The sequence below is a fragment of the Staurois parvus genome, unplaced genomic scaffold (assembly GCF_062004578.1).
Source record: "Staurois parvus isolate SC_StPar_1 unplaced genomic scaffold, SC_StPar_1.0 ptg000747l, whole genome shotgun sequence".
Taxonomy (NCBI): domain Eukaryota; kingdom Metazoa; phylum Chordata; class Amphibia; order Anura; family Ranidae; genus Staurois; species Staurois parvus.
The window spans coordinates 2192918-2205107 of record NW_028318543.1 but is presented as its reverse complement, the minus strand read 5'-3'; the positions used below and the strand labels follow the sequence as shown (position 1 = coordinate 2205107).

Sequence of the window (12190 nt, the reverse complement as noted above, 5' to 3'; positions counted from 1 at the left end):
CCATGTATACCACGTCCACCACCACCCCTCTGTCCAAGTATACCACGTCCACCGCCACCCCTCTGTCCAAGTACACCACGTCCACCGCCACCCCTCTTTCCATGTATACCACATCCACCGCCACCCCTCTGTCCAAGTATACCATGCCCACAGCTCCCCCCTCTGTCCATGTATACCACGTCCACCACCACCCCTCTGTCCAAGTATACCACGTCCACTGCCACCCCTCTGTCCAAGTATACCACGTCCACCACCACCCCTCTCTCCAAGTATACCATATCCACAGCCCCCCCCGTCCATGTATACTAGGTCCACCGCCACCCCTCTGTCCAAGGTTTTGCTCACCTCCTCATAAAAAGAAATCAGATTTGTTTGACAACTTCTGTCTTTCATGAATCCATGCTGTCTGTGGCTTACAATATTTTTTCCCAGCAAGAACTCCTCTATGTGTTTTTTTTATTAAACTCTCCAATATCTTCCCAACTATAGAAGTTACACTTACAGGTCTATAATTTTGACCCCTTTTTAAATGTTGGTCCCACATTGGCCTTACACCAATCCAGTGGTACTCTGCCAGTCATTAAAGAGGCCCTAAAAATGAGAAACAATGGCTGTGAAATGACAGAGCTGAATTCTGTAATGCCCCGTGGGTGTATGCCATCCGGTCCAGGGGCTTTATTCACCTTTATTCTGTCTAAATATTTCTGGATCATATCAATTGTGAGCCAATGTGGATCATCTGGAGCTGTGCCAATACCACCCCCCATTATGGACAAGAGCCCCCCATGTTCCTTTGTATACACAGAGCTGAAGAAGGGATTTCATATATTGGCCTTCTCTTTGTCCCCAGTCACCCCCTCTAGATGGTTCTGTAGAGGGCCTACATGCTCGGACCGGACCTTTCTACTATTAGTATATTGGAAGAATTTTTTGGGGGTTGGCCCTGCTATCTTTTGCAATCTGTCACTCATTTTAAATTTTTGTGCCTTTATTTCCTTTCTGAATATTCTGTTATATTCTTTGCAATGTGTAAACGATGATCGCGTTCCTTCATTTTCATATTTAATAAAAGCTCTTTTCTTAATATCTATAGCTTTTTTAACTTTGGCCGTAAGCCACATAGGTTTGATTTTTAGCCTTTTATACTTGTTGCCCATGGGAATATATTGTGCAGTGTGGTCATATACAGTCTTTGTGAAGAACTCCCATTTCTATGTTGGGTTTCATCGATGCCAATATTCCCTCCCAGTCTAAGTCTTGGAGAGCAGCTCTCAAGCTTGGAAAATTAGCTCTCTTGAAATGGAGCGTTTTTATTTTTCTTATATGTGCTCACTGTTTACAGCTAACAATAAATGAAATCATGTTATGGTCACTGCTACCCAGATGTTCTTTTATATGGACATTCGTAATAAGCTCTGCATGGTTGGAGATGACCAGGTCCAGCAGAGTATCATTCCTAGTTGGGGCTTCTATGAATTGTACCATAAAATTGTGCTGTAGTAGGTTTAAAAATGTTTGCCATTGAACTGTTCCTCAGTACCATTACTCCAGTGACTTTCCGGGTAGTTACCATCCCCCATTATTATCACAGGACCAGCCCTTGCAGACCCTTCCATCTGTACAAGGAGCTGAGTCTCCACCTCCTCATTAACACTGGGAGGCCTATAACAAACTCCAATGATTACCTTTCTAGTACGCCCCTCATGTGCAGTTCCACCTATAATACTTCAGCCTCATCACACTCTCCATCATCTAGGTCCTCTTTTAAACTCGCTCTGAGATCACTTCTCACATAAAGACAGACACCACCACCTTTCTTATTTCCCCCATCTCTCCGAAAGAGAACATAGCCAGGAATATTAATGGCCCAGTCATGTGAAGAATGAAGCCAAGATTCAGCAATATCAATTCAATCATAGTTCTCTTCATGCAACAAAGCTTGCTCACCTACTTTGCTTGGCAGACTTCTGGCAGTGGTGAACGAACACTTTAATGGATTGACACCTTGTTTACACATATTTTTCATATATTTTATTTTCATACAAATAGTACCAATTCCACTGGTTGTTTGTAACATGGGAACCTTCTTGTCTGCCATAGATTTTGAAATTATATGTTGGGCTAGTTGAAGCCAGTGAAGAGATAGGCAGAGGGGCAGTAGTCATGGTTGGTTAGTAAGGTGCATTAGTCTGACAGCAGCATTCATTACAGACTGAAGGGGGGATAGCTAGTGTAAGGGTAGGCCAGTGAGAACGTGAGACACTAACGTGTGTGGAGGGACCATTGGTTGTGCTGTTGAACTCAATGGTAAAGTCATGGGGAGGGGATACAGAAGGCGGAACTAATACAAGCTCAGTTTTAGAAAGATTGAGTTTGAGGTAGTTGTGTGACATCCATACTGATATGTCACTTAGTAAATTTGTGATCTGTAAGGGGATTGAGGGGGTGAATTGAGAAGTTGAGAGATAGATCTGGGTGTTATCAGCATAGAGGTGGGATTGGAAGCCATGGGAGATTATCAACTGGCCTATGGAAGAGATATAGAGAGAGAAGAGGAGGAGCCCAAGGATGGAGCCTTGGGGGAACCCAACAGAAAGAGGAAGAGGAGCAGAGTAGATGGTATTTTATGTGACACTAAAAGTGCACTGGTACCAGAATAACCAGGAAAGAGCAGAGTCATGGAGGCCAAGGGAGTGGAGTTTGTTGAGGACGAGTGGGTGGTCAACTGTGTCAAAGGCTGCAGAAAGGTCTAAGAGTATGAGTATGGAGTAATGGCCGTAGGTTTTAGCAGTTAGCAGATCATTGGTGAGTTTTAATAGAGCATTTTCAGTGGAACGTTGGGGGAGGAAGCAGAACTGTAGGGGATTGAAAAAGTTGTTGTCAATGAGGTAGCAACTCATACCACTGTGGATAAGGCATTCAAGAAGCTTGGAGGCAAATGGGAGAAGGGAGATGGGTCTTAGGTTATTCAAATAGGTGGGGTCCAGTGAGGATTTTTTAAGTATGGGGGTGGTCAGTACATGTTTGAGCGTGGAAGGAGACGTGCTTGAAGAGAGGGAAAGGTTGAAGATTTGGGTTTAAGAGTTTAGGATGGAGCAGGAAGATGGTCATAGTAATTGAGAGGGGACAGATCCAGGGGAAAGGTGGTGAGGTGGACATAGGAAAGGAGTTTGGCAACTTCCTCAGTGGTAACAGGGTTGAAGGAAGAGTGTGGTGTTGGACTTGGTGTGTTGATTGGGAGAGAAAGCTGGGTGCTGGCTATCTCATGACAAATTGTGTTGATTTTGTTATTGAAATGATTGGCAATATCCTGGGCAGTAAGCTAGTTGGTAGTTTAGGAGGAGCCACACCACGCCGTGACGTCACACCCGCCAGAGCAACGTAGAGCTCCGGCGGACACTATTACTTACCAGCTGGTCAGTTACTAACAGACTATTGTCTGCAACGTTATTGTATCACTATTATTTTTAATAAATTTGAGGTTAAAACCTACTACACTATGGGAGTGTTCTTACTGCCCCCTGGGGGAGTGCTCTAGTCCGCAGACCCATCGCAGACTCATCGCAGACCCACTCCAGGAACGGATTGCCATTTATCACTCAGGCCACCAGTAAGGACGGTACCTAAAGGGACCCCCAGTGGAGTAGAACAACCCATTTAGGACCCGAGAGAGGAGGAATCTCTCACCACCTGACAGCAGGATCTTACACTCAATGCGCATTTAATATGCGCGTCCGGTGAGTGCACATTTCAACACCACCTCTTCACGAATAACAGAGTCACCTCTATTATTTATGTTTATTCACGGGACTATCCATTATTCACATTAGTGACTTATTATTACTAATTTATGTGTATTTTCACCTTTAACTTACCATTGCTCAATAGCGCTGCACTTCCTTATATATATCTATTGTCTATTTCATAGGTCCTTGGTACCTATTTTGTGCATAGCAGCTTGTTGGGTTTTTTCACTAAGGCGCTCTTTACCATTTTATGTACATTAGTAAGCTAGTTGGTGGCTGGAGGTAGTGTGGAGTGAAGTAAGGAATTAAAGGTAGAAAAAGTTGACAGGATTTGGATGAGAGGGTTTTGATGAGACTCGTGTAGTAGGTTTGTTTAGCAGTATGGAGGCAGGAGCTGTATTTGAGAAGGAGGGATTTGTAGAGGGTGAAGTCTTTCAGGGATTTAGTTTTACTCCATACTTGCTCAAGACCACGGCTGCATCTCTTGAGACTTCTGGTGTCATCTGTTTGCCAGGGTTGTGACAGGTGAGGCCTGGTTCTGCGTGTAGTGAGAGGAGCATGGTGTCCAGGAAGGATGACAGAATGTTGTTGTAGTCAGAAGTGCCCAGGTCTGGGAAGGACAGGGCAGCCATTTTATCATAAAGGCAGTCAGGAGCAGGATGAAGTAGGGAAGGGTTGAGGTGGCCAAGTTTCCTGCGGGTAACCATTTGATGGTTGGAGGCATGGGAGGTAGGAGATGGGGAAAGTCTGAAACTGAGAAGGTTGTGGTCAGAGAGAGAGAAAGGGATGTTAGAGAGGTTACAGGGAGTGCTTAAGTGGGAGAATGCGGGGTTGAGGGTGTTGCCATTGGAGTAAGTGGTGGCTTGTGTCCATTGTATTCGGTTAAAAGAGGAGGTTAAGTTGAGTAGTTGAGAAGTGGCTGAGGTGTTAACATTGATTGGAAAGTGATGCCTGTAGCACAATGCAAGAAAAAGAAAATAGCGCAGGGTAGACATGACTTAAGAGGGGGGTAGGAAAGACAAGAAAGGGTTAAGAGAAAAGTAGGTGGGAGTTAGAAAATGGGCAGGTTTTTTGATTGGTGACGGGAGTGCAGGGTGGGGTCTTCAGCACCTTTGGGTGTGGTTGTGGGGGGGTCATCCTATTCAGTCCAGGATACAACATTATTGGAGCGAGCTTTCCTCCCACCCTCCCTGGGGGTGTGTGTGGGTGTTTTTTTTTATTCTCGGTATGTTCTGGCTCCGGAGGCTGTTGTTGGTCTTTGGAGGCGGCACATACTTTTAAGCTAAAGCGAATGGTTGGGACCCATCGGTGGGATAGTGTGTTGGGACCCATCGGTGGGATGGTGTGTTGGGACCCATCGGTGGGATGGTGTGTTGGGACCCATCGCTGGGATGGTGTGTTGGGACCCATCGGTGGGATTGTGTGTTGGGACCCATCAGTGGGATGGTGTGTTGGGACCCATCGGTGGGATGGTGTGTTGGGACCCATCGGTGGGATGGTGTGTTGGGACCCATCGGTGGGATGGTGTGCCCGGGTGTATTTCTAGTGTTAATATGTGGTTACACCCCTTTAGCACCTGATGGGTAAATGCATGTACTAGCTTTTGGGATTTGAGCACAGGGATCTCTTGCTTGTTTCTTGGGTGTATTTGATCACCTGTGTGTCTTTAATTTTTTGCTCTATAAACAAAAAAAATATTTTCTTGAAAAAAACCTATACTTTGGACTTTTTGATATAAAACATGTCCAGTTAAAAAATTTAAACAATCTAATTTCGTCATAAATTTAGGCCAAAATGTATTCTGCTCCGTGTCTTTGCTAAAAAAAAATCCAATGCGTGTAAATTAATTGGTTTAAAGTTATATATAGTGTTTACAAATGGCGGCATATATACTGGAATTTTTTTTTTCTTCTAGTAATGGAGGCGATCAGCGAATTATAGTGGGGCTGTGACAGGCATTCTGACACGGGGGGGGGGGGGGGGGGGGCTGACTTGGTGTCACTGACATCCCTAGTGACACCAATACAGTGATCAGTGCTAATAAAATGCACCGATACTGTACTAATGGCACCGGGCAGGAAGGGGTTAACGTGGGGCGATCAAAGGGTTACTTGTGTGCTGTGTTTGTGTTTCACTGTAAGCATTCTGCTATGCAGAGCCATACAAAGCAGTGTGCAGGAGCTGACAGGCGAGAGATCCGTGTTGTCTATACACAGGTCTCTCCCCTGTTGGAGATACTCGGCGATCACCGGGTGCCAGCAAGTAATCACTAACCGGGACCCGGTGATTGACAGCCGAGGCTGTGAATGGCGGTGCTACGCGGAACTGCGAAATCACATATATATACGTAATTGTGCGCACCCGTTCCGAGCTGTAGCAGTATTTCTGCTATAGGGCGGCACGGAACCGGTTAACTACATTGGTAAAGTCTGCCGAGTCCAACAATCACTTACTAACAAATACAAACCGGAAATGTTGGATATTTCTCCTTCTGGACACGGGGAACACTCATAGCAGCATTTATGTATGGAAGAGCCAAACTTTTTCCTGCTGCCGGGTAAACAGGGATCTGAGCATCGAGATATCGGAACCTGAAATCAGAAATTATTATTATTATCATTATTATTATTATCATTATTATTAACCTCTTCCATACCGGGCACTGTCACCCCCTTCCTGCCCAGGCCAATTTTCAGGATTCAGAGCTCTCACACTTTAAATGACAATTGCGCGGTCATACAACATTGTACTCAAGCTCAAATTTTATCATTTTCTTCACACAACTAGAGCTTTTTTTGGGGTTTTTTATTTTTTGCTAAATTAATAATAAAAGACCAAAAAGTTTGAAAAAAAAACCTCACGTTTTTCTTTGTTTCTGTTAGCAAATAAATAATTGTTCATAAATTTAGGCCAAGATGTATTCTGCTCCATGTCTTTGGTGAAAATAACCCAAATTAGGATGTATTATTTATCTGTAGGAAAGTTATAGAGTTTCCAAACTATGGGATATATCTGAATATTGATCAATCCTGAAGTACTGACGGCCAATCTAATTTCTTGAGGTCCAAGAATGTCAGGACAGTACAGATATCCCCCAAATGTCAGGACAGTACAGATATCCCCCAAATGTCAGGACAGTACAGATATCCCCCAAATGTCAGGACAGTATAGAGATCCCCCAAATGTCAGGACAGCACAGATATCCCCCAAATGTCAGAACAGTACAGATATCCCCCAAATGTCAGGACAGTACAGATATCCCCCAAATGTCAGAACAGTACAGATATCCCCCAAATGTCAGGACAGTACAGATATCCCCCAAATGTCTAGACGGTACAGATATCCCCCAAATGTCAGGACAGCACAGATATCCCCCAAATGTCAGAACAGTACAGATATCCCCCAAATGTCAGGACGGTACAGATATCCCCCAAATTTCAGGCCCGTACAGATATCCCCCCAAATGTCAGGACAGTACAGATATCCCCCAAATGTCAGGACAGTACAGATATCCCCCAAATGTCAGGACAGTACAGATATCCCCCAAATGTCAGGACAGTATAGAGATCCCCCAAATGTCAGGACAGCACAGATATCCCCCAAATGTCAGAACAGTACAGATATCCCCCAAATGTCAGGACAGTACAGATATCCCCCAAATGTCAGAACAGTACAGATATCCCCCAAATGTCAGGACAGTACAGATATCCCCCAAATGTCAGGACGGTACAGATATCCCCCCAAATGTCAGGATAGTACAGATATCCCCCAAATGTCAGAACAGTACGGATATCCCCCAAATGTCAGGACAGTACGGATATCCCCCAAATGTCAGAACAGTACAGATATCCCCCAAATGTCAGACCAGTACAGATATCCCCCAAATGTCAGGACAGTACAGATATCCCCCCAAACGCCAGGACAGTACAGATATCCCCCAAATGTCAGGACAGTACGGATATCCCCCAAATGTCAGAACAGTACAGATATCCCCCAAATGTCAGACCAGTACAGATATCCCCCAAATGTCAGGACAGTACAGATATCCCCCCAAACGCCAGGACAGTACAGATATCCCCCAAATGTCAGAACAGTATGGATATCCCCCCAAATGTCAGGACAGTACGGATATCCCCCCAAATGTCAGGACAGTACGGATATCCCCCAAATGTCAGAACAGTAGGGATATCCCCCCAAATGTCAGGACAGTACGGATATCCCCCAAATGTCAGAACAGTACGGATATCCCCCAAATGTCAGAATGGTACAGATATCCCCCCAAATGTCAGGACAGGACAGATATCCCCCAAATGTCAGGACAGTACGGATATCCCCCAAATGTCAGGACAGTACAGATATCCCCCAAATGTCAGACCAGTACAGATATCCCCCAAATGTCAGGACAGTACAGATATCCCCCAAATGTCAGGACAGTACAGATATCCCCCCAAATGTCAGAACAGTACAGATATCCCCCAAATGTCAGGACAGTACAGATATCCCCCAAATGTCAGGACGGTACAGATATCCTCCAAATGTCAGGACAGTACAGATATCCCCCAAATGTCAGGACAGTACAGATATCCCCCAAATGTCAGGACAGTACAGATATCCCCCCAAATGCCAGGACAGTACAGATATCCCCCAAATGTCAGAACAGTACAGATATCCCCCAAATGTCAGAACAGTACAGATATCCCCCAAATGTCAGGACAGTACAGATAATTAAAAAAATAAATGACCCTCCAAAATTAAAAAAAAATGACTTGAGGTCCCCCAAATCCGTACCAGACCCTTATCTGAGCCTGCAGCCTGGCAGGTCAGGAAAGAGGGGGGAGATGATTGACACTCCCCCCCAAACTACACCAGGGCACATGCCCTCAACATGGAGGGGTGAATTGGTGCAGGGCCTTCCCCCCACAAAGAGAACAGTATGATCTGGCGCTTAACTGGGACCAATGGTAATGCAAACACTATGTAAGGGAGTCCTTATAAGTCCTAATTACTCTGACAAAGTCCTTTTAAGGCCCAGAATTCCACAATATACAAAAAATCCAAAGAGTTGCCGGCGGCAGCCATCCACAGGGAGTGACCAGCTATGTAGGGAGGGACAGGAGGCGCCAGCTAAGTGCAGTATGTGTATATGCAGTATATATATATCTGCGTGGGTTTCCTACAGGTACTCCGGTTTCCTCCCACACTCCAAAGACATGCTGATAGGTTAATTGGATCCTGTCTAAATTGGCCCTTGTATATGAATGTGAGTTAGGGACCTTAGATTGTACGCTCTTTGAGGGTTAGGGACTGATGTGAATGTACGATATATATGTAAAAGTGCTGCGTAAATTGACAGTGCTATACAAGTACCTGAAATAAATAAATAAAGAAATATAAATACGTGATTTCTCATTTCCTGGTAGGGGGCGCGGTCGAGCCATTCGCGTCTGTGACTGTCAATCACCGGTCCTGGCCGGTAATTACCCGCCCAGAGATTACCGAGCATCTTCGATGGGGAGGAAGATTATTTTGTTTACAATCTTCCTCTCTGTCAGCTCGGGCACACTGCACAGCACAGCCATCCATAGCAGTGTGATTACAGTGAAGCACACTCCACCGCCCCCTAGTAATACACTCCCAGCACACAGTTAACCCTTTGATCGCCCCTCATGTTAACTCCTTCCTGCCCAGTGCCATTCGTACAGTATCAGTGCTTTTTATTAGCACTGATCACTGTATTGGTGTCACTGGAGATGTCAGTGACACCAAGTTGGTTCCCCCCCAGTGTCAGAATTCTCGCTAAAAGTTGCTGATTGTCGCCATTTCTAGTAGAAAAAAAAAATCTCATTATCTATACCGCCATTTGTGAACGCTATAACTTTTATGTAAACCAATTAATTTACACGTATTGGGATTTTTTTTTTAGCAAAGACACGGATCAGGATACATTTTGGCCAAAATTTATGACGAAATTTGATTTTTTAAATTTTTTTACAGGACATGTTTAATAGCAAAATGTCCAAAATCTTGTTTTTTTCCTCAAAATTGTTGGTCACTTCTTTGCTTATAGCGCAAAAAATAAAAAACGTACAGACGATCAAACACCCCCAAAAGAAAGCTCAATTCGTGGGAAAAAAAGGATGTAAATTTAATTTGTGTGCAGCATTGCATGACCGCGCAATTGTCAGTTAAAGTAACGCAGAGTTGTAATGAAAAAAATGGCCTGGTCAGGGGGGGGGAATCCTCTGGAGGGGGAGGGGTTAAAGAGGTTAAAACACTCACAAGAGGACTACAAACTTCAGACGTATCAGATTAGTAGGTTCTTAGCTCGCTGCTTTAGCAGGGTCTGCCACTGTCATCTGGGCTGGAAGATGGGAGAATGGAGTCGGGATGCCCTGTGTATGTGAGGAAGTGCACCGGAACCCGCGTGGAATGCACGGGAGGGAGGGACATCACCGGAAGGAGGCGAGGATCGGGACCAAGAAGGAGGAGAGAATGGGGACCAGGAAGGAGGAGAAGATCAAGACCAGGAAGGAGGAGAGGATCGGGACCAGGAAGGAGGAGAGGATCGGGACCAGGAAGGAGGAGAGGATCGGGACCAGGAAGGAGGCGAGGATCGGGACCAGGGAGGAGGAGAGGATCGGGACCAGGAAGGAGGAGAAGATCGAGACCAGGAAGGAGGAGAGGATTGGGAACAGGAAGGAGGCAAGGATCGGGACCATGAAGGAGGAGAGGATCTGGACCAGGAAGGAGTCAAGGATCGGAACCAGGAAGGAGGCGGGGATCGGGACCAGGAAAGAGGAGAGGATCGGGACCAGGAAGGAGGAGAGGATCGGAACCAGGAAGGAGGCGAGGATCGGGACAAGGAAAGAGGCGAGGATTGGGACCAGGAAGGAGGAGAGGATCAGGACCAGGAAGGAGGAGAGAAGTTCGGGACCAGGAAGGAGGAGATGATCGGGACCAGGAAGAAGGAGAAGATCGGGAACAGGAAGGAGGCGAGGCTAAGGACCAGGAAGGAGGAGAGGATCTGGACCAGGAAGGAGGAGAGAATCCAAAAATCAAATCTATTTTAAGTACCCCATTTTTCCCGGGACTGCACTGAATCCCAGCAGCCTTCCCCTCAGATCTTCTAAAAAAAGCACTGACACTGTACTAATGGCACTGGGCAGGAAGGGGTTAACATCTGGGGAGATCAAAGGGTTAACTGTGTGCTGTGTTACTATAAGCTGTGTCCATGTGCTTCTCTGTAATCTCTGTCAGCTTGTGCACACTGCTTTGGATGGCTGTGCACAGCACAGCCATCCAAAGCAGTGTGCACAAGCTGACAGGGAGGAGAACTGTCCTCCTCATCGGTGATGCTCAGCAGTCACCGAGTGAGTGATCACTGGCCAGGATCCAGTGATTTACAGCCACGTCCATGAATGGTGGCGCTACCCTACCGTATATATATGTGATTTTGCACACCTGTGCCGCCCTGTAGCAGTATTTCTGCTATATGGTGGACGGGAAGCAGTTAATTACCACCTTACTCAGCCACAGAACCTGTGTCATTAATATGTGTTCGGGTGTAAAGGGATGATGCAGCCACCCTATTTGGGCACAGAATGTGGAGATGAGACCACTGCCCCCTGAACGTGGGCACGGGTGCCTTGCAAGGGGGAGGCGTATGGTACATTAAGGAAGAGGCTGCATCATTACTTCCCATTTCTCAGCCACAAGTGATGGTCTGCACACCCCCTGTGTTCGGTTTGCGGTAGAAAGTTATACTGCGAACATCGAACATAATGCAGGTCTATGGGACTTGAACTTGTAAATTTAAAAAATGCCCATTTGGAAGGCTTATATGCAAGTTATTGGCCATAAATGTGGTATGGGGGGGCGCATGCGCGGCCGGCACCCGTATGGACGTGTAGTGTGAACCGCTCCGTCCAGCCGCCAGAACGATCGCGGCTCACACAGACCCCAGGGAATTCTGACACCACAGCGACCTGTACGAGAGGTGTCCGAACCTCCCCAGACATGCCCCGCAGGAGGAAAACCCCGGGGCAGCCGGGGAAACTTACACATTTCTTCCCTGCCATCACGGCAGGAATCCAAGATGGCGCCAGCGGCAGTGACATGAGGGACAGCAGGCAGCAAGGGGACTACTCTGCCCAGCAACAAGACCACAGGCTGAGATACCCACTATATCCAGGGGACCCTGGTGAGTTGTCTCCCCCTCTGTCCCCCACCACAAGAAGCCCAGCCAAGTCCAGAATCAGACTGGACCCTGAACAACAGCAGACATGCCAGGCCCTCAGTGATTCACCCCCACAGCTACACACAGACCTCCCTGTCATAGAGGCATTCCCAGCAACAGATCAACCAGTAACTGAGATATGCATGAAGAACATGCTATTATCCCTTAAACAAACCCTGCATAATGATTTATCATCATCTTTGGTACA

The 12190-nt window shown here is 46.2% G+C and overlaps 1 protein-coding gene across 1 annotated transcript in view; it reads right to left on the bottom strand.

The window, feature by feature from the left end:
* The window catches only part of LOC149445080 (vomeronasal type-2 receptor 26-like), a 43418-nt gene extending 31594 nt beyond the window's left edge, over positions 1 to 11824 (bottom strand). Inside the window, exons 1-2 of the mRNA XM_089654248.1 lie at positions 11807 to 11824; positions 6214 to 6337 (exon numbers count right to left, since the gene is read on the bottom strand). Of these exons, the coding sequence (XP_089510374.1) occupies positions 6214 to 6337; positions 11807 to 11824 (142 nt within the window). The remainder of the gene's footprint in view (positions 1 to 6213; positions 6338 to 11806) is intronic.
* Positions 11825 to 12190: the final 366 nt, after the last annotated feature.